Source organism: Loxodonta africana, chromosome 7, assembly GCF_030014295.1.
Source record: "Loxodonta africana isolate mLoxAfr1 chromosome 7, mLoxAfr1.hap2, whole genome shotgun sequence".
Classification (NCBI taxonomy): Eukaryota; Metazoa; Chordata; class Mammalia; order Proboscidea; family Elephantidae; genus Loxodonta; species Loxodonta africana.
The window spans coordinates 127,904,472-127,924,437 of NC_087348.1; the positions used below are offsets into that span (position 1 = coordinate 127,904,472).

Sequence of the window (19,966 nt, forward strand, 5' to 3'; positions counted from 1 at the left end):
TTGGGGATTTTTATATATTTATTTTGCATTTTTCATATTTCTACAATGAACGCATACTTGGAAGTCATTTACAATTGAAAATTAAGGGAAAATATACTTCGATTTATTTTTTTAAGCCACAAAATCACCTTAATGGAAATTTTTCTCTTAAATTGCATGGGGGCAGCTTAAATTTTTGTTTATAACCCGCATAACTGTCAAATATGAAACTGGTTTCAGTACCTAGGCAAGATTTTCTTACTTTTTATTTTTCAAACATCAGCTTATCAATCTAGCAAAAAACAATTACTTTAAATGGTTTTTGTTTATTGTAAGTAATTTTAAATTACATACACACACATAACCTTATTTCTTGCCATCGAATTAAAATTTAATTGAAATTCACCTCATTCTGTACTTAATTTGTTCAAAAAATAGGATTACTGAGAATACCTTCTTCAAAGAATTTTAATAAAGATTAAGTGAATTCTTATACATAAAGTGCTTAAAACGAGTCCTGGCATAGAGTAGGGTCTCAAAAATATTATCTGGCACTAGTAATAAAAGTAACAAGAGTAGTAGTATTGTACATGTCAACTAATATCATTATCTCAAAGAACAGAATTATACCTTGAAATTCAATTAAATAATTTTAGTAACAGAACCTAAGTAAAAAGTAAGATATTACTAAAGAAGTTAAAAGCTAAGTGGTTTTCTTACCCACAGCTAGCATCATACTCAACAGTGAAAGACTGAAAGCTTTCCTCCAAGACCAGAAACAAGACAAGGATGCCCACTTTCAACACTGCTATTCACCATTATACTGAAAGTTCTAACCACGTTTATTAGGCAAGAAAAAGAAATACGGGCATCCAAATCAACAAGAACTAAAACAATCTCTATTCACAGATGACATGACCATATGTATAAATACATATGTATGTACACCCAAAGAATCTACAAGAAAGCTAGCAGAGCTAACAAGTGAATTCAGCAAAGTTGTGGGGTACGAGATCAATATACAAAATTCAGCTGGGTTTCTATCTACACACCAAAGTCCCTAAGTGGTGTAAACAATTAACAATCTCAGCAGCAAACCAAAGACTGGAGGTTCAAGTCTACCCAGAGGCACCTTGGAAGAAGGTCTGGTGATTTACTTCCCAAAAAATCAGCCATTGAAAACCCTGTGGAGTACAGTATCACTCTAACACACATGGGGTCACCATGAGTCAACTGGTGACAGCAACTGGTTTTGGTTTTATACACCAGCAACGAACAATCTAAAAAGGAAATTAAGAAAACAATTCCATTTGTAATAGCAACTAAAAGAATACTTAGGAATAAATTTAACCAGGGAAGTAAAAGACGTGTACACTGAAAACTATAAAGCATGGCTGAATGACCTAAATAAACGGAAAGACATCCCATGTTCATGGATTGGAAGACTTAATATTGTTAAGATGTCACTATTCCTCAAAGCAATCTACAGATTCAATACAATCCCCATCAAAATTCCAACAGCCTTTTTTGCAAAAAGAAAAATTCCATTCTCAAATTCATATGCCATTGTATTGCAAGAAGCCCTGAATAGCCAAAACAATCTCAAAAGAGAACAAAGCAGGAAGACTCAACTTCTTGATTTCAAAACATAATATAAAGCTACACTAATCACAACACTGTGGTACTGGTACAATGACAGACATATATAGACCACGGGAATACAACTGAGACTTCATAAATAAACCTATATATCTGTGGCTAGTTGATTTTCAATAAGGGTACCAAATCTTGAAAATAGATTCTTAGATATCAAAAGCATGGGCATTAAAAGAAAAATAGATAAATTAGACTTAATCAAAATTAAAAGGTTTTGTGTATCAAAAGACTTTACCAAGCAAGTGAAAAGACAAACTACAGAACAGGAAAAAATATTTTGGTAACCATATATCAGATAAGGGTTTAATATCGGGAATATATAAAGAACACCTACAATAAAAAGACAACCAACCCCATTAAGAAATGAGTAAAAGACTTGAACACATACTTTTCCAAAGATGATAATACAAATGGCCAATAAGCACATGAAAAGATGCTCAACCTCATCAGTCATTAAGAAATGCAAATCAAAACCACAATGAGCTATCACTTCATGCCCTCTATGATGGCTTTTTAAGAAAAAGAGAAACTAAGTTTTAGTGAGGATGTGGAGAAACTGGAACCCTCATGCAATGCTGGTGGATATATAAAATGGTACAGCCACTGTGGAAAACAGTTTGGTGGTTCCTCAAAAAGTTAAACTAAATTACCATAAAACCCCATACCGATTGCCGTCGACTTGATTCAGACTCATAGTGACCTTACAGGACAGAGTAGAACTGCCTCATAGTTTCCAGGGATCATCTGGTGGATTTGAACTGCCGACCTTTTGGTTAGCAGCTGTAGCACTTAACCACTACGCCACCAGGGTTTCCACATGACTCAACAATTCAACTCCTACATATATACCCAAAAGACTTAGAAGGAGGGACTCAAATAGGTATTTGTACACTAACGTTCACTGCAGCATTACTTACAATAGCCAAAAGGCAGAAACAACCCAAATGTCCATCAACAAATGAATGAATAAAATGTGGTATATCCATACAATGGAATATTATTCAGCCATTAAGAAAAATGAAGTCCTGATACATGCTACAACATTCATGAACTGTGAAAACATTATGCTGAGGGGTGAAATTAGACACAAAAGGACAAATATTGTATGATCCCACTTATACGAAATATCTAGAAGAGGTAAATTCATAAAGACAAAAGTTTATTAATGGTTACCAGTGGCTGGGGAAAGGGAGGGGAGGGAGTTATTGTTTAAGGGGTACTGAGTTTCTTTCTGGAGCCCTGGCGGCATAGTGATGAAGAGCTCGACCGCTCACCAAAAGGTTGGCAGTTAGAGTTCACCAGCTGTTCCTTGGAAACCCCTGGGGCAGCCCTACTCTGTCCTATAGGGTCACCATGAGTTGGAACCAACTTAACAGCAGTGGATTTGACTTTGGTTCGAGTTTCTTTCTAGGGTGATGAAAAGCTTTGGAAAATGCATACTGGTGATTCTTGCACAACATGCTGAATATAATTTATGTCACTGAATTGTACACTTAAAAGTGGCTAAAATTGAAAATTTTCTGGTATATACATTTTTGCCACAATAAAATTAAAAGGGGGGAAAAAAAGGAAAAAGGCTAAGCGGTTCCCTTAAAGTAAAAATTCCTTATAAAATATACCCTACAACGCTCAGATGGTACAAATTTCTAAACCAAACCATGTTTCTCATACTTAATTTTTATACTTAATTCAAAGAATCATACATAGATGATTTACTAGGTATTTCTGGGCAGACAGGAACATAATGAATACCATAAATTTTCTTTATGATTCACTGTAACATGAAAGTATTTTTCTTCTTTTTTTGTTGTTGAGTTTCAACACCTAATTTTATTTTCTCTTCCACATAAATCCTTATTAGCAACTGTCTGCTATAATCATTCTAGTCAGAACCTGTTTTGGTATCTGCATACTTATTATGCATTATAAAATCGAAGACTGCATTTTTAGTTTTGCTAAATCACATTAAATTTGACATCTTACAGCTACTCTTAACAATTGGTTACACATTCTAAAATACAATTAAATACAATTAAAGTTAGTTTTAAACATACACGAGGATTTACTTTGGTGTTGATTTTTCACTTAAAATGTTTTCCCCTTAAACTTGCAAATATACAATATGTAACATTACCCCCCCAAAAAAAATTTGGAAAGAGAACATATAAGCCTCAACTACTACTCGATGCTATAAAATTTCACTATTTCTCACATAAGCCCTGTTGGCACAGAAGTTAAAGTGCTTGGCTGCTAGCCAAAAGGTTGGCAGTTCAAAGGCACCAGCCACTCCATAGGAGAAAAGTGTGGCAGTCTGTTCCTGTAACAACTTACCGCCTTGGAAACGTTATACAGCAGTTACACCCTGTCCTACAGGGTCGCTATGAGTCGGGATGACTTGAGGACAGTGAGTTTCGTTTGGTTTTTATTTCTCATATGGAGCAACGTTTGATTTTTCCTTTAAATTTAATTATCAAAAAGAAAAAGGAATAAGTTGCTGACAGTAGACTTACCAAGAAAAAACTAATGTGCCCTTGGGGAAACAGAGGCAAATTGGTGGAGGGGAGAAACTGATGTTAGCTCATTCTCCCTTCTCTAAGGAATCTGTTGGAGATCCTTGGTTCAAAATTGGAGGCAGTTCGCAAAATAATTTTTGGTCCCAAATTTTAGCCATTAATAAATATAAAATCGCACTTATTAAAAATACTCTAAAACCAGATAACTGGGAGCTCCTTTAAAAATCAAACACCTATGTTCATCTAAAGACTTCACCAAAAGAGTAAAAAGACCACCTACAGACTGGGAAAAATTTTTCAGCTACATCTCTGACCAGCGCTTGATCGCTAATATCTACGTGATTCTGCTAAAACTCAACCACAAAAAGACAAACAACCCAGTTAAAAACTGGGCAAAGGATATGAACAGGCACTTCACTAAAGAAGACATTCAGGCGGCTAACAGATACATGAGGAAATGCTCTCAATCATTAGCCATTAGAGAAATGCAAAATAAAACTACAATGAGATTCTATCTCACTCCAACGAGGCTGGCATTAATCCAAAAAACACAAAGTAATAAATGTTGGAGAGGCTGTGGAGAGATTGAAACACTTCTACACTGCTGGTGGGAATGTAAAATGGTACAACCACCTTGGAAATTGATTTGGCGCTTCCTTAAAAGGCTGGAAATAGAAGTACCATACGACCCAGCAATCCCACTCCTCGGAATATATCCTAGAGAAATAGGAGCTTTTACACAAACAGATGTATGCACACCCATGTTTATTGCAGCTGTTTACAATACCAAAAAGATGGAAGCAACCAAGGTGCCCATCAGCAGATGAATGGATAAATAAATTATGGTATATTCACACAATGGAATACTACGCATCGATAAAGAACAGTGAGGAATCTGTGAAACATTTCATATCATGGAGGCATCTGGAAGGCATTATGCTGAGTGAAATTACTCAGTTCCAAAAGGACAAATATTGTGTAAGACCAGTATTAAAAGATCTTGAGAAATAGTTTAAACTGAGAACACATTCTTTTATGGTTACGAGAAGGGGGGAAGGGGGAGGGAGGGAGGGAGGGAGGGAGGGAGGGAGGGAGGGAGGGAGGGAGGGAGGGAGGAAGAGGGATATTCACTAATTAGACAGTAGATAAAAACTACTTTAGGTGAAGGGAAGGACAACACTCAATATAGGGGAGGTCAGCACACTGGACTAAACCAAAAGCAAAGAAGTTTCCTGAATTAACTGAATGCTTCAAACAGCGAAGCAGAGGCATGGGTTTGGGGACCATGGTTTCAGGAAACATATAAGTCGACTGGCAAAATAAAATCTATGAAGAAAACATTCTGCATCCCACTTTGAAGAGTGACATCTGGGGTCTTAAACACTAGTAAGTGGCCATCTAAGATGCATCAATTGGTCTCAACCCACCTGGATCAAAGGAGAATGAAGAACACCAAGGACACAAGGTAATTATGAGCCCAAGAGACAGAAAGGGCCACATGAACCAGGGACTATATCATCCTGAGACCAGAAGAACTAGATGGTGCCCACCCACAACCAATGACTGCCCTGACAGGGAACACAACAGACAACCCCTGAGGGAGGAGAGCAGTGGGATGCAGACCCCAAATTCTCATAAAAAGACCAGGCTTAATGGCCTGAGACTAGAAGGACCGCGGCAGTCAGGGTCCCCAAACCTTCTGTTGGCCCAGGACAGGAACCATTCCCAAAGCCAACTCGTCAGACATGGATTAGACTGGACAAGGGGTTGGAGAGGGATGCTGATGAGGAGTGAGCTTCTTGGATCAGGTGGACACTTGAGACTGTGTTGGCATCTCCTCTCTGTAGAGGGGGTTAGATGCTGGGAAAATGGTCATGAAAGAGAGACTGGAAGGAGGAAGTGCGCTGTCTCATTGGGGGGAGAGTAATTGGGAGTATGTACTAAGGTGTATGTAAGTTTTTATGTGAAAGACTTACTTGATTTGTAAACTTTTACTTAAAGCACAATAAAAATTATTTTAAAAAATACTCTACACTTGGGAAAATATTCTTATACTTTTTAAAAAACTACTTAATAAAGAAATATTTAGCAGGTAAAATTAACAGTATTTGGTGATGATTTTGACGTGAGGTGTAAGAAAAGAGAACACATATAAGATTCTTTATATTATTATAAGATTGGGTTGCACTTACATATTATTATTAAATTGCTTTTGCTTTAATTAATGTAGTTTAAAATGTATGATTTTTAAGGAAAAGGTCTATTTAAGGAAATAAGCCCTGCAGTAAACTTAAGATATTCTTTCTAATTGCAGAGCACTGCAATGAGGAATACTCAAGAGTTTAAAAAAATAAATAAACAAGTTGAACTGTGTATAACATAGGTACATCACTGACTTATTTTGTTTGGCTGGGGAAGAAACTAGCTAAATAACTGAAAGGAAATAACATTTTCGCACACCTACAAAATTTTTTTTTTTTTTACCTTGTATCAGCATAGGCTCTATTATCAAGTAAGGTACGTCTACAGTAATGTGACTTGGTAAAAAGTGGAATAAATACAAAGTCATAATAATCTATATTTTATACTTAAAATATTTGATTTAGAAAAGTGAGAATGCAAGTGCTTCTTACATAGAAGGAACTAAAAAGTATTTGTCGAATAAATGTCAAGCCTTTTCAAAAATTAGAAGCAAATCGCCATTATAATATTGCTTTAGTTCCTGCAATTAATTTTTCTTTCTGTTTTAGTATGATTATGAGATGAGTTACTGATATTGGGATGCCTAAACATAGAAAAAAAAAAGTCTACAGATATATATATATTCAGGGAATTGCAGCCAATGGCAGTATAGGGAATTTATAATGTGCCCAAGAACCAGACCAAAAGGCAGTGTTAATAATCAAATATGGCCAAAATTACTATTGGAAATACTTTAAATCACCAGCCAAGTACCTGATTTTATGTACAAAATGCCACATATAACTTTATCTGTTTACTTATTTATTAGTTAATGTTTCTCAAGGGCCCTTGACATAGAGAACATCTATGAAATCCTCTTTCCGCAGCCACATGGGACAGTAACACACTCCTCTTGTCGGCAGTGCAAATTTAACTTTAAAGCCAATGCATCAATGTGCAATGACCGCAAATTACTGCAATGGTAAACTGAATTTCCTGTATGATTTAAAAAAACACAGAGCTAAATAAAATCTGTTTATGACATGATTTCACTGAAGTATTATTATCCAGTTGTCCTCAAGTAGATCCCAACATGAACCACCAACCTTTAGGGTTAGCAGCCAAACACATTAACAAAATACTATCAGCAGGTAGAAAGAACAAGGGTCAGATTAGGATTTAACTAAATAATTAGATTTGTCCTGACACAGAACTGACAATCCTCCAAAACTCAGTGAACCTCATCATTCAATGTTCAAACGCAAGTTAGATGGAGATGCCACGTAGTGGGTTATTGTTTAAATACAGAAGCTACACTCACGGGATGGCAGGACTAGTTGATTAAAGTTCATAGATCATTTTTAAAATTTACAATAAAAAAACTACAGGGAAGAAAATAAATCAAAGATATTCATACAACAAACATTTCACTTCAAGTTATTTTCTGGTAGTCTATAACGTGCCAAGCATTTATTCTGGGCACTGGGTATAGAAATGAAAGAAAAAGTCATTACCCTAAATATTAAATAGTTATAAGCAAACCAAGAATTACAAGTGCTGATGGTTTTTCAATAAGGCCAAAATAACGTTCATAGGTCTTTGAATCAAGAGATTTACCTTGTTCACATAACCTAAAATTTTCAATAAGTAAGTTAAAGCAATGAAGGAACTACTCCCTGTTCTATGAATGGGGTTTTCTTGTCTCTAAAAGGGCAAAATTTCTATCAGAAGTGTTTCAGGATTTTCCTCTAGTAAGTCAGCATACTTCTACGCAGTAGTAAACAAGTTTTTATTCTACTCTTATTTCTTGATAAAACTGATTTGACAGATAAGTCAAGGACCTGGCTCTGATGTAATAAACGACTTTAATGGCAGAAGAGAATTCTTTCAGAATTGTTGGCAGAGGTTTGTCTTCTATGTATGCCTGGTAAAAATGGAATCAGATGTCAAAATGTTCCATCTCTGCACCAAGGACCAAAATTTTTCTTTCTGGTCGAAGAATCCTTAGACTACAAAGCTTTCTAACTGAAGTTTCAAAGGGCTGGCTATACAGTTCCAGAGAGTCTGACAAAGTATACTTTGATTGCATTGCTTGCGCCAATTGCTTGAAAGCTAAGAGAAGCTAGATGTCATAAAGGCATCAGTAATATTGGAGGATTGGGTGCTCAAAACAAAAGACATAGCCTGTCAACTACTGTGGCATTTTTAAAACTTCAGAAGAAATACCATTTAACAGGATATCTGCTTCAATTTTTCCTTCTGTTCTAAGCCACAAACTAGCTCAATTGACACTTCCAGAGCACATGGATTCATCAAGGTTTTTCCTTGTGGATCCTCTTGCTTGTCTATATAAGCAACTGCACAGGCCACATTAAAATACACTTCAACTTTGGGTAGATGAAGCACTTGGTTGTAAGAAATGAGATCTAATGGGATGTTATATATAGTTTCTCAATTCCTTAACCTCTACAAGAAATCCTAAATTATTCACTTTTTAAAAACATTAGCTACAACTTAGTGAAAGCAGCTAATTTCATAAACATACTCTCTACACTATTATCAAAGTCATTAATGTTAGCCTGAAGAAAATTCTATGCAACGTCATTTCATACGCTCCCAGCTCTTCTCATACTGACTTTAAATTATCTTTGAGAACATTCTTTTAAAATAAGTTATAACCAAACCCACTGCCGTCGAGTTGATTCTGACTCATAGCGACCCTATAGGACAGAGTAGAACTGCCCCATAGAGTTTGCAAGGAGCACCTGCTGGATTCAAACTGCCGACCTCTTGGTTAGCAGCCATAGCACTTAACCACTACGCTACCAGGGTTTCCAAAATAAGTTATAGACTTCATTATATCCAAATCACTCTCCAAAACCGTTGTTAACTTCTGTCATTCAGAGTCAGGGAAAAGATGTCAGGTAAACAAAAGTATTTTCGTGAGTTTAAATCCTTACTCTGCCACTTATTAGTTGTACAACTCTCTGTGCCTCAGTTTCATGATCTGTAAAACTGTGATAATGACATGAACCACCTCAAGGGTTGTTGTGAGAATCAACGAGTTATTTATCTAACTTCTAAACACTAATGCATCAGATTCAGGCCTTCAACAACTTCTGTCTACATTTACTCCATTGGTATATCATCTTTATGCTAATAACTCCCAAATTTGTATCTCCAGCCAGACTTTTCCGAGCCCACTTTTCCCAACTTTAAGCTATATCCAACTATTTATTTGATTTCTTTATTTATTCCACATCCAAAAGGCATCAAAACTCAATATATTCAAAATGGACTTCTAGTCTTCACCCTCAAACCTGCTCCTCCTTCTTTCATATCTCAAAAAATAGCCACTCTATTCTTTCAGCTGTCCAGACTAAAAAACTATGGTTTCTCTTCAGCCCCTTTCTTTATCTCATGCCCTACCTATAAACCATCATAAAAACCCTGTCAACTCATCAGACATGGAAAGGACTGGACAATGGGTTGGAAAGAGATGCTGATGAAGAGTGAGCTACTTGTATCAGGTGGACACTTGAGACTGTGTTGGCATCTCCTGTCTGGAGGGGAGATGGGAGGGTAGAGAGGGTTAGAAACTGGCAAAATTGTCACAAAAGGAGAGACTGGAAGGGCTGACTCATTAGGGGGAGAGTAAAGTGGGAGTATGGAGTAGGGTGTATGTAAGCTTATATGTGACAGACTGACTTGATTTGTAAACGTTCACTTAAAGCTCAATAAAAATTATTAAAAAAAAAAAAAAAAACCCATCAGCTCTCCTTTCAAAATACATAGAGAAAATATATACATATATACAAAAAAAAAAACCCAAACCCATTGCCGTGGAGTCAATTCTCACTCATAGCAACACTAAAGGACAGAGTAGAACTGCCCCATAGGGTTTCCAAGGATTTCTAATATTTATATAGAGGCTACTACATAGGGTCGCTATGAGTCAGAATCAACTTGACGGCAATGTGTTTAACTTGGTCAAGGCCACCATCATCTCTTGTCTGTAAAACTGCAAAAACCTAATTACTGCACATAAGCCAGAATGGTTCTGTCAAAATATATTCTCTGCTCAAAACACTTTAATAGCTTCTCATCTCACTCAGAATAAAAGCCCAATTCCTTACTATCACTTTCAAAGCTTAACATGATCTGGCCTCCCACAGTTGCTCTGACCCTGATCTCCTTCTCCCTCTCCCTCACTCCCCTTCGCCCCTCCCCACTCCAGCAACACTGGTCTCTTCACTGTTTCTCCTACACATCAGAAATGTTCCCACTATTGGGCCTTTAAATTCACTGTTCACTACACCTTCTTTCAGATACAGAGAGATTCATCCCTTCACTCCTTTAAAGTTCTTACATCAACCTGGAATCAAGATCCCCATTATTCTACTCTTTTGTCATAGGGTTTATAACCTCCTAGCCCTGGTGGTGAATGATTAAGAGCTCAGACTACTAACCAAAAAGCCAGCTGCTCGAATCCACCAGCCGTTCCCTGGAAACCCTATGGGGCAGTTCTACTCTGTCCTATAGGCTCGCTATGAGTCAGAATTGACTCGACGGCAATGGGATTTAATATGCTGTACAGAAACCCTGGTGACACGGTGGCTAAGCTCTAGGCTGCTAACCAAAGGTTGGCAGTTTGAACCTACCAGCCATTCCACAAGAGAAAGATGTGGCAGTCTGCTTCTGTGAAGATTTACAGCCTTAGAAACCCTATGGGGCAGGTCTACTCTGCCCTATAGGGTTGCTGTGAGTCGGAATCAACTTGATGGCAGTGTGTATGGTTTTTTTTTTGTAATATACTGTAAGGAGCCCTGGTGGTGCAATGGTTAAGCCTCAGCTGCTAATGGAAAAGGTTGGTGGTTTGAACCCACCCAGCAGCTCTGCAGGAGAAAGACTTGGCGAACCACTCCCGTAAGGATTAGAGCCTAGAAACCCTATGGGACAGCTCCACTCTGTTGCGTGAGGTTGCTATGAGTCGAAAATTGACTCCACAGCACCTAACAACAACAACTTGCTATATTAATTATTTGTTTACTGTCTCTCTCTCCCCACCCAATGAAAGCTCAATTCAGGTAGATGTTTCTGTCTGTTCTGTTCACTAAGGGATGGATGGATGGATGAATCATGGAATAAAATCATTTGTTTTAGATGAGATGGATATCTAATTCAAGTCTTTTATTCTGTAGGGCAAGAATTTAAGGACCAGATAGGTTAACTGGTTTGCACAAGTTCAAACAGTCAGTAAGCAGCAGGGTCCAAACTAAAACCAGGTCTCCTCAGTGGCAGGCCTAGACTCTTTTTCCACCATGGCACACTGGTGGAATGTAAGAGAATACATAAGGAAATAGATTTTACAAAAATACAGACATAGACACATTTCACATTAAAATACTACTACTACAAAATAGTAGTGCTGGACAAGGTAATTATATACCTACAAACAAATTTTTATTCCTTACCTCTACCCCAGATTTTTTTGATGATATTTGTGTTGTAGTTCCTTTGAGTTTATTTGCCTTTTCAAGCTGGGCTTTAAGTTGTTCAGCTAATTCCTTCAAAAGCAAAAACAAGTAAAATAAGTGTGTATATACTTTTTTTAAATTCTTCATGGTAGAATATTTCAAATTTATGTAACAGAAAAAAAAGCGTTATGAATACCCATGTAGCCATTATCTAGCTTCAATTATCAACTCACAGCCTAGTACACTACTTTTTCATCAATTTATCTCAGTTAAATAACCATGGCACTTGCTTATGTTTTGAAATGTAAATCATTATAAGGACATATATTTTGGGGATATAAGGAGATGGAGGAAATATACAACATTAAGAATGGCAGCCTTATAATTCCTTAGATACTATTACACACTTCCAATACTTAAAACTTGGATTATTTGTAACGAGACATCCATCACAAGACTTAAAATATTGATTTCTTTATTGTCAACAATTCAAAAAAATTTTTTGAATATATTTTAGTTTGCTCCAAGGAGCCTATGGGAATTTATTTAAAAAAAAAAAAAAAAAAACTGACAGACACAGTAACAGACCACAAAACAAAAAATTAAGTAAGCAGATTTATGTGCGAAGCAAAGAAAAGCATCCTTCACTGCAGTGGTTTCATGAACACAGGAACAAGTTATTGTAACACAAGCTAACTTCCTACCTAGGTGACCTCTCTTTCAACTCTTTTAGGTAATTCCTCTGTGCTTTTGGAACTCAAACTTTAGTGTTCTTGCTGTTGTCAGTATCTCTTTTGCCAATCTCTGGGCTGAGCTGAACCTCAGTGTTACCAAAAGCCAGATTCAAAGACAAAAGCATATATAAGATACGTCTTTTATTAAACATTATCAACTGGTAAAAACAGAAATAATTTATTTGGCCATCTTTTGTTCTACTAAAGAATAATGTGTTGATATTCCATCAAAACAGAAGACTACTTAAAAACCAATTATATTTGGGCTTGAGGTGAACACATACCTATGATCATGAGAGAATCTATTTTGTCAAGACAGAAAGCTATTTGCTTTTGCTGTTCTGCCATGTACACTTTAACATGTATTGCTGAGCCCACTCCACACCACGCATGTGACAGGCCCTCAATATACTTACTTACTTAAACTGACTTACTTACTAAATAGATAAATAAGTAAGTAAATACATCAGCTCTTACCAAATCATGTCTATTTCTATTCAATTCTGAGATAAACAAGTCTTATATCACAACACTAACCTATAAAAAACATCTAACACAATTTCAGGCACATAATGTTGGTTTAAAGTTTGTATCAGTGAACTAACCATCCTTTTGGGGAGCTCTTTTCTTAGGTCTCTTAGTAAGGGAATTGAATAAAGTGATAGGTGCTCTTGATAATCTATGACTAAAAAGGGAAAGAAGATAGTGGAATGTTTATCTCCCTGAAATATGCTCAATAAATTAGAAGTTCAAGAATAAAGTGAACAGCAAAGTAAAACAAGAAAAAAAAAAAAAAAAGCAAGAGGCTCCCTAGGATCTTATTTTCAGAAATCTGACAAAAAGTAGGTAATTTATTTAGGTGTGGACAGACAAGGAAAACCTGGTGGCATAGTTAGTTAAGTGCTACAGCTGCTAACCAAGAGGTCGGCAGTTCGAATTCACCAGGTGCTCCTTGGAAACTCTAGGGGGCAGTTCTACCCTGTCCTATAGGGTCGCTATGAGTCGGAATCAACTTGATGGCAGTGGGTTTGGTTTTGGTCTGGGTGGACAGACACTACTGTTTCTAAAAATATTTAAGAATTTCTTTAAGGAATCAAAAAGCAGCAGTTATTTTCAAAGTGTGTTACAACCGCACTGCTGAGGAACTTCCAAAATTACTCTTAAGACATTAAATATTCATCACTATTCTCCAAAAGAACAACCAACATGCAAGAGTCTTACCATATTTCCCATTAACTCTGCCTTGATAATCTTGGCTCCCAACTTGTTCTTCTCATCAACACTTAGGATGTGGATGGACTCGTCCTCTGGACTACTTCTGTTTAAACAGTATGGATTAAGAGCATATGAAATACAGGGACAATGTAAGTAACAACACCAAGACTCAAATGATATTATATTTAACTTCAACAAAGCATTCAGCACCTCTAGGAGGTCATGATTCTAATATGTAAAAATTAAATTCAAGGTTCCACCACAAACCAACAGTCTAAGTTTGTCACAGTGTCACTGTGGCCTATGGTAAATAACAAGCTGCCTGACTGAAGCCCCAGTAACATGCGATAAATCAACTAAAAAGTTAACTTTTTTTGTTATTTAATATTCCTATACTATGAGTCAGAATCAACTCGATAGCAATAGGTTTTACACTCATCTACAAAAGAAACTAAACTAGAACTAGGCCATAATTCCAGACATCTGGGGAAACTCTTCTCATTCAATGTGATAAATTATCAATAATCTAGAAAACTGTAATTAGGAAATGGCATATTTAACTGCATTCAGAGAATCAAAGCAAAGATCTTGTTGCAAAGACAGTCCATAATTAAGTCAGACAACACACTTAAGACTGAGATCCTGTACCAAACCTCCACTCCAAAAGCCTCACAGATGAGAAATTTTTAGTCAAGGTAAGACTCCTGATCATACAAATATGCCCCACCTTATTGTCTTAAAAGAGATTCAAGGCTGCCTTAACTAGGGACAAAGAAGATCATATCACATGAAAAAATGTCAACCCAACAAGACCACATAAGAATTCTAAACATTTATGTATCTAATACAAAATACATGCAGCAAAAACTGACAGAACTATAAAGAGAAACAGAAAAATTCACAATTATAGCTGGAGATTTCAACACCCCTCTCTCAATATTTGGTAGAATAAGTAAATAGAAAATCAGCAAGGATATGGAAGACTGGAATAACACTTACAATATCACTTAAGTGGCATTCACAGAACACTGAACCCAATAACAGTAGAATACATATTCAAGTACAAACGAAACATTTACCAAGACAGACCATATTCTGGGTCATAAAACAAATCTCAAGAAATTTAAAAGGGTTTAAGTCATATAAGTATGTTCTTCGGCCACAACAAAATTAAACTAGAAATCAGTAACAGAGATCTCTGGAAAATCCTCAAAGATTTTAAAACTAAATAGCCTACTTGTAAATAACCCACGGATCAAGAAAGACATAAAAATTAGAAAGTATTTTGAAATAAATAAAAATATTACCACCACATCAGAATTTGTGGAATGCTGCTAGAATATTACTTTTGGGAAAATTAATAGCATGAATACCTATGTGAGAAAAGAAGGATTATAAATCAAGGATCTCAGCTTACACTTTAAGAAACCATAAACTAGAAAAGGAACAAATTAAATCCAAAGGAAGAAGAATACAGGAAATAATAAAAAGAGTGGAAGTCAATGAAATAGAAAATAAATAAGAAAACAAAATGAAAATAAAGAAATCCAATAAAACCAAAAGCTGGTTCTTTGAGACAACCAATAAAAATTAAGAAACCTCTACCCTTACTGATCCGAAAAAAAAGAGAAGATAAAAATGACCAGTAAAGGAACGAAAGAGGTAACATCACTACACAGTCTAAGCACTTTACAAGGATAACCGAGGGGCAAACAAGCACAGGAAAGCAGATGTTCACCAAAAAGTCGTAATGAAATATCACCACACACCCATTAAAAAAAAATTTTTTTTATAGAATAGCTAAAATTAAAAAGACTGACCATTGCAAGTCTGGCAAAGATGTAGAGGAAGTGAAACATACATTGATGATGAGAATCTAAAACAATAACCACTTAGGGAAACAGTCTGGCAATTTCTTAAAATATAACCATATACCTACCATATCATCTAGCCATTCCTACCCTAGCTATTTACCCGAGACAAAGAAAGCCTACATCCATGCAAACAGTCATGTATGAATGCTCAGAGAAGAACCTTTATTTGTAATAGCCAAAAGCTAAAAAACAACCCGAATGCCCACCCACAAATGAGCAGATGAACTGTGGTACATCCGCCAATGGAGCACTACTCATCAGTTAAAAGGAATGAAGTCTTGATATATGTAACAACACAGAAAAATTTCAAGATAATTATGCTGAGTGTACATAAACAAAAAGAGTACATAATATATGACCTCATTTATATAAAATTCTAGAAAATGCAAACTAGTCTAAAATGAAAGAAAACACATGGATGGTTGTCTTGAGGGAGGAGGTTGGGCAGAGAGAGGGAGGAAGGAGGGATTATAAAAGGGCACCAGGAAACTTCTGGGGTGATGTCATGGGTATATATACATTTGGAAACTTATCATTGTATCGTTCACTTCATATATGTGCAGTTTGTTACATGTCAATTATACCCAAATAAAAGTTTTTTTTTTTAAAAAAACCTCAAAAGGGAGTAATAAGGAAAATTTAAAAGCAGAATACAGTTATCCTCATTCATAATCTCAAATATGAAAGATACTGATATTTAACTATTTTCCTGAATTCCTAGATTTTAGTACACGTTATTAAAATTAACCTAATCAAGTTTTTGATATACATTCTGAGAAAATAATAGACAAAATATATAAACAGCCCTCCAAAACAAAACTTGACCCAACAAACCATATATAGAAATCACTTTTGAATAGCAAATTAGTTTTAGACAAAGAAATAGAAATCTTCTGACAGAACTTGAGTTTTTAAAAAAATCGTGACAAGCTCTGCAGAAATCCTTCAAGAACCATTTCTTCTCACGTTGTTGAATACTCTGGTGCTTAGACAAAGAAATGTAAAGTAACTGAAGTAAAGCACCAATACAAAGTATTATTTCCATCCCCCACAGGTTATTTCAGTCTACATTTTAAATAGCAATTAAAATGAACAGCAGGGGCACTGCAATCATGTAAGCAGGAGAACATTATTACTTTCATATGCCTCTGTGGATTGACTTGGAAACCCTGGTATTGTGGTTAAGAGCTACAGCTGCTAACCCAAAGGTCGGCAGTTCGAATCCACCAGGAGCTCCTTGGAAACCCTGTGAGGCAGTTCCACCCTGCCCTGTAGGGTCGCGATAAGTCAGAATCGACTCAATGGCAACGGGTTTGGTTTTGGTTTTGGTTTTTTCGTTTGGTAGGTTGAGTTATTGCTTGTATCCTTAGTTGCACTTTTCTGTTTGGAAAGTATTTTTCAGTAATTCTTTTATGAATTAAATTCTAAGGTACACGTCATTTTCATTGTAAGCATAACTAACTTGAATTTCAGGCAGCCTAATAGTATTTCTATAAAAACCTTGACTTACTAATCAACACAATTTTCCTCAATTTGCAGTTCTCCCGTTCAATTTTCCAAAATTTCTACTGTGAAAACATATTGCTTCTGTCCATTAGGTTACATACATTACATGTATGTGTAACGTAAAATAAATTAAATAAGAGAATCAGTGCTATTATTCCGGCATAAAGCCGGTGCTTACACTTTTTTTTTTTTTTTTTACACTAGGGTCGCCTCTCAAATTCCTGTTTCCTAAGAGAAACTTCCTGGCTGCTTTTACTTCTGCCTTTCTTCATTTTCCAAGTACTTAAATACCCAATCGGGTTTTTTCCCCAACAAAGTTATGTCTAGTTTATCAATTTTTCACCTCAACACAAGGCAAGAAATGAGAAAATCAAAGGAAAGGTAAACTGCGTAAAGAAGTGATTTTTTCAATATTTCTCCAAATCTTTTCATTATCCCATTAGATGTTTACTATAATCCAGACACAGGACAAGTCTATACAGGATTTCCTATTGAGTTCAGTCACTCAGAAAGTAAGCCAGCTTGCAAGCAAGCTTAAATTTGAAGAATTTAGCCATGCATCAATCCATCGCCTTCTTTTAGCAGAAAAGTTTTTAGGGTGTTACCACAAACTACTATATCAAATCTCAATACTTCAATAAATTCATGCCTCTAAAGTCATTCCTTTGGTTCAGATCTTGTCTCTCAACAATACTAAAGCAAAAGCCTCCTAACCAGAATACTTGCCTCAAGTCTATTCCATTTCCCAATCTAACCGCCACATTGCCTCTGGAATCTTTCCAACCTGTACAACTGATCTATTTGAAATCCTTGACATACTTCATTCCCCTCAAAGCATACTGTCCAACTCATAAGTATAACTTCTGGAGTTGCATACAGGGTATACAAAGCACTACTTGCAACACCTGCCTGCTCATCTCCCTCCCACTCAAGGAGCCCTGGTGGCACGGTGGTTAAGAGCTCAGCTGCTAATCAAAAGGTCGGCAGTTTGAATCCATCGGGCAGTCCTTGGAAACCCTATGGGGCAGTTCTAATCAGTTCTAATCTAAAGGGTCGCTATGAGTTGGAATCAACTCCATGGCAATTGGCTAATGTATGTCAAGCACTCTGCCAGCATTTATTTAGATATACAGAATACTGAGCTATACCCTGCCCTCAGGGAGCTCCTACATCCTACATTCCAAAATACAATTTGGAAGTGCTCAACCATACCATGTTGTCTTATGTCTCCATGCTTTTCCCTCCAAGTTGGTTGCCCTTCCCCACTTATTGCCTAATGGGTTCAACCTTCAAGATCTCACTCAAGTATCCCTACACAACTTTCCTGGACCCTGTTTTCCCTACTCTTATCCCAGAAGAGTTAATCCCTCCTTTCTGTGTGTTACAACTCTAAGAACTGTATATCATGGCATTTACGTGCCATATTTGTTCATATGTCCACACTACTCTCCCATATAATGAGTTCCTTGAAGGCATATACTATATCATAACCATTTTCATATCACCAGACCTAGGAAATTGAAGCAATTAGTAAATACAACAGCAGAATGAATTAGTCAAAATACATCTACCACGTTCAAAGGACACTTCTGATGCAAAAAATAATCCTGACTACTTCATTACCATGCTAGCCCAGATAATTCATCTTTTTTCAAATTTGAACAAGAAACAATTAGTCTGTTTCTCAAACTTTTACTGTCCAAGGATCACTTACGGAAATCTCATGTGCATATATGAACCGACAATTTTACAGTAATTTTGTTTCAAAGATTCATCAAAAAATTTTGGTAAAAACTCTTCAGACAGGGATGGACTGGACTATAAGATAGAAAATGATACTCGTGAGGAGTGAGCTTCTTCGATCAAGTAGACACATGAGACTATGTGGGCAGCTCCTGTCTGGAGGGGAAATGAGAAGGCTGAATGGACATGGAACTAGAGGGTAGACAGAAGGTGTGTGCTATAATGCCTGTGCTTCAGAAAGGTAACATGGGATCCATTAGTCTAGATAATTTCATCTGAGCATTGAGACACAGGACATCTCCCTTGGCCCCCAAAATGGATATGAATGCTCCATTACTCACTGAGTAGGTACAGGGCACCATGACAGGTTTACCTACCGCTTCACTCACTTGAGGATAAGAAACTACAGCACCTGTCAGAAGCAGGATAAGATCTGAGATGACTACCTGTGGATGCATCATGGCATTCACCTAATCATTAGAAATAGTTTTCCAACTTCTCATTTACAGTTTTTCCTTCCCTCTCGTGGTCTGTTTCCCCACATACATCTCTACCATCTCATAATCCATGATGATAATTTAGCGTACTTAAATCTAGTTTATATACTTCTACAGTAAAATATTTTTTATTAAGCTGCCAAAAACCTCTGTTAATGTTAATCCAAAGGGTACACCTTTGTCATTTTACTTTACTCTTCCCTCTTTTGAAAATATTGTCTCCATCCCTCACTTCTCAAAATGCAAACTTAAAGATTTAATCAAGGGAAGGCAATGAAGGTTAACTGATGCCCAGCCAAAGCCTACAAGTTTCAAGGGATAACTGGCATCTTAAGTGACTCGTAAAAGAGGTGACTTCCACTCTTGTGAAATTCTTACCCTACACTGAAATCATCTGGGAGGAGGGCAGCATTGTCGAACAGCAAATACTTGTTTATTACTAGATGGAAAGATATGAGGATAAATAGCATGAAATACAAGAATGTGAATATCTATTATACTCATAATTTCAATATTAACAGCTACTTCAAAGCTCTTAATACAATAGTTATGGGTGTCAAATTAAGACATTAAAATAAGAGTTGTTGGGCA

At 36.4% G+C, this 19,966-nt stretch overlaps 1 protein-coding gene across 5 annotated transcripts in view; it reads right to left on the minus strand.

Moving 5' to 3' along the window:
- Positions 1 to 19,966, minus strand: part of CWF19L2 (CWF19 like cell cycle control factor 2) — a 163,909-nt gene that overhangs the window by 75,072 nt on the left and 68,871 nt on the right. For all 5 annotated transcript variants that reach the window (XR_010322512.1, XR_010322513.1, XM_010595432.3 and 2 more), the window contains 2 exons: positions 13,762 to 13,858; positions 11,804 to 11,896 (listed from right to left, as the gene is read on the minus strand). Coding sequence is in view for 3 of the 5 variants with exons in the window: in XM_010595432.3 (XP_010593734.1) it covers positions 11,804 to 11,896; positions 13,762 to 13,858 (190 nt within the window). In the remaining 2 variants the exon portion in view is untranslated. The remainder of the gene's footprint in view (positions 1 to 11,803; positions 11,897 to 13,761; positions 13,859 to 19,966) is intronic.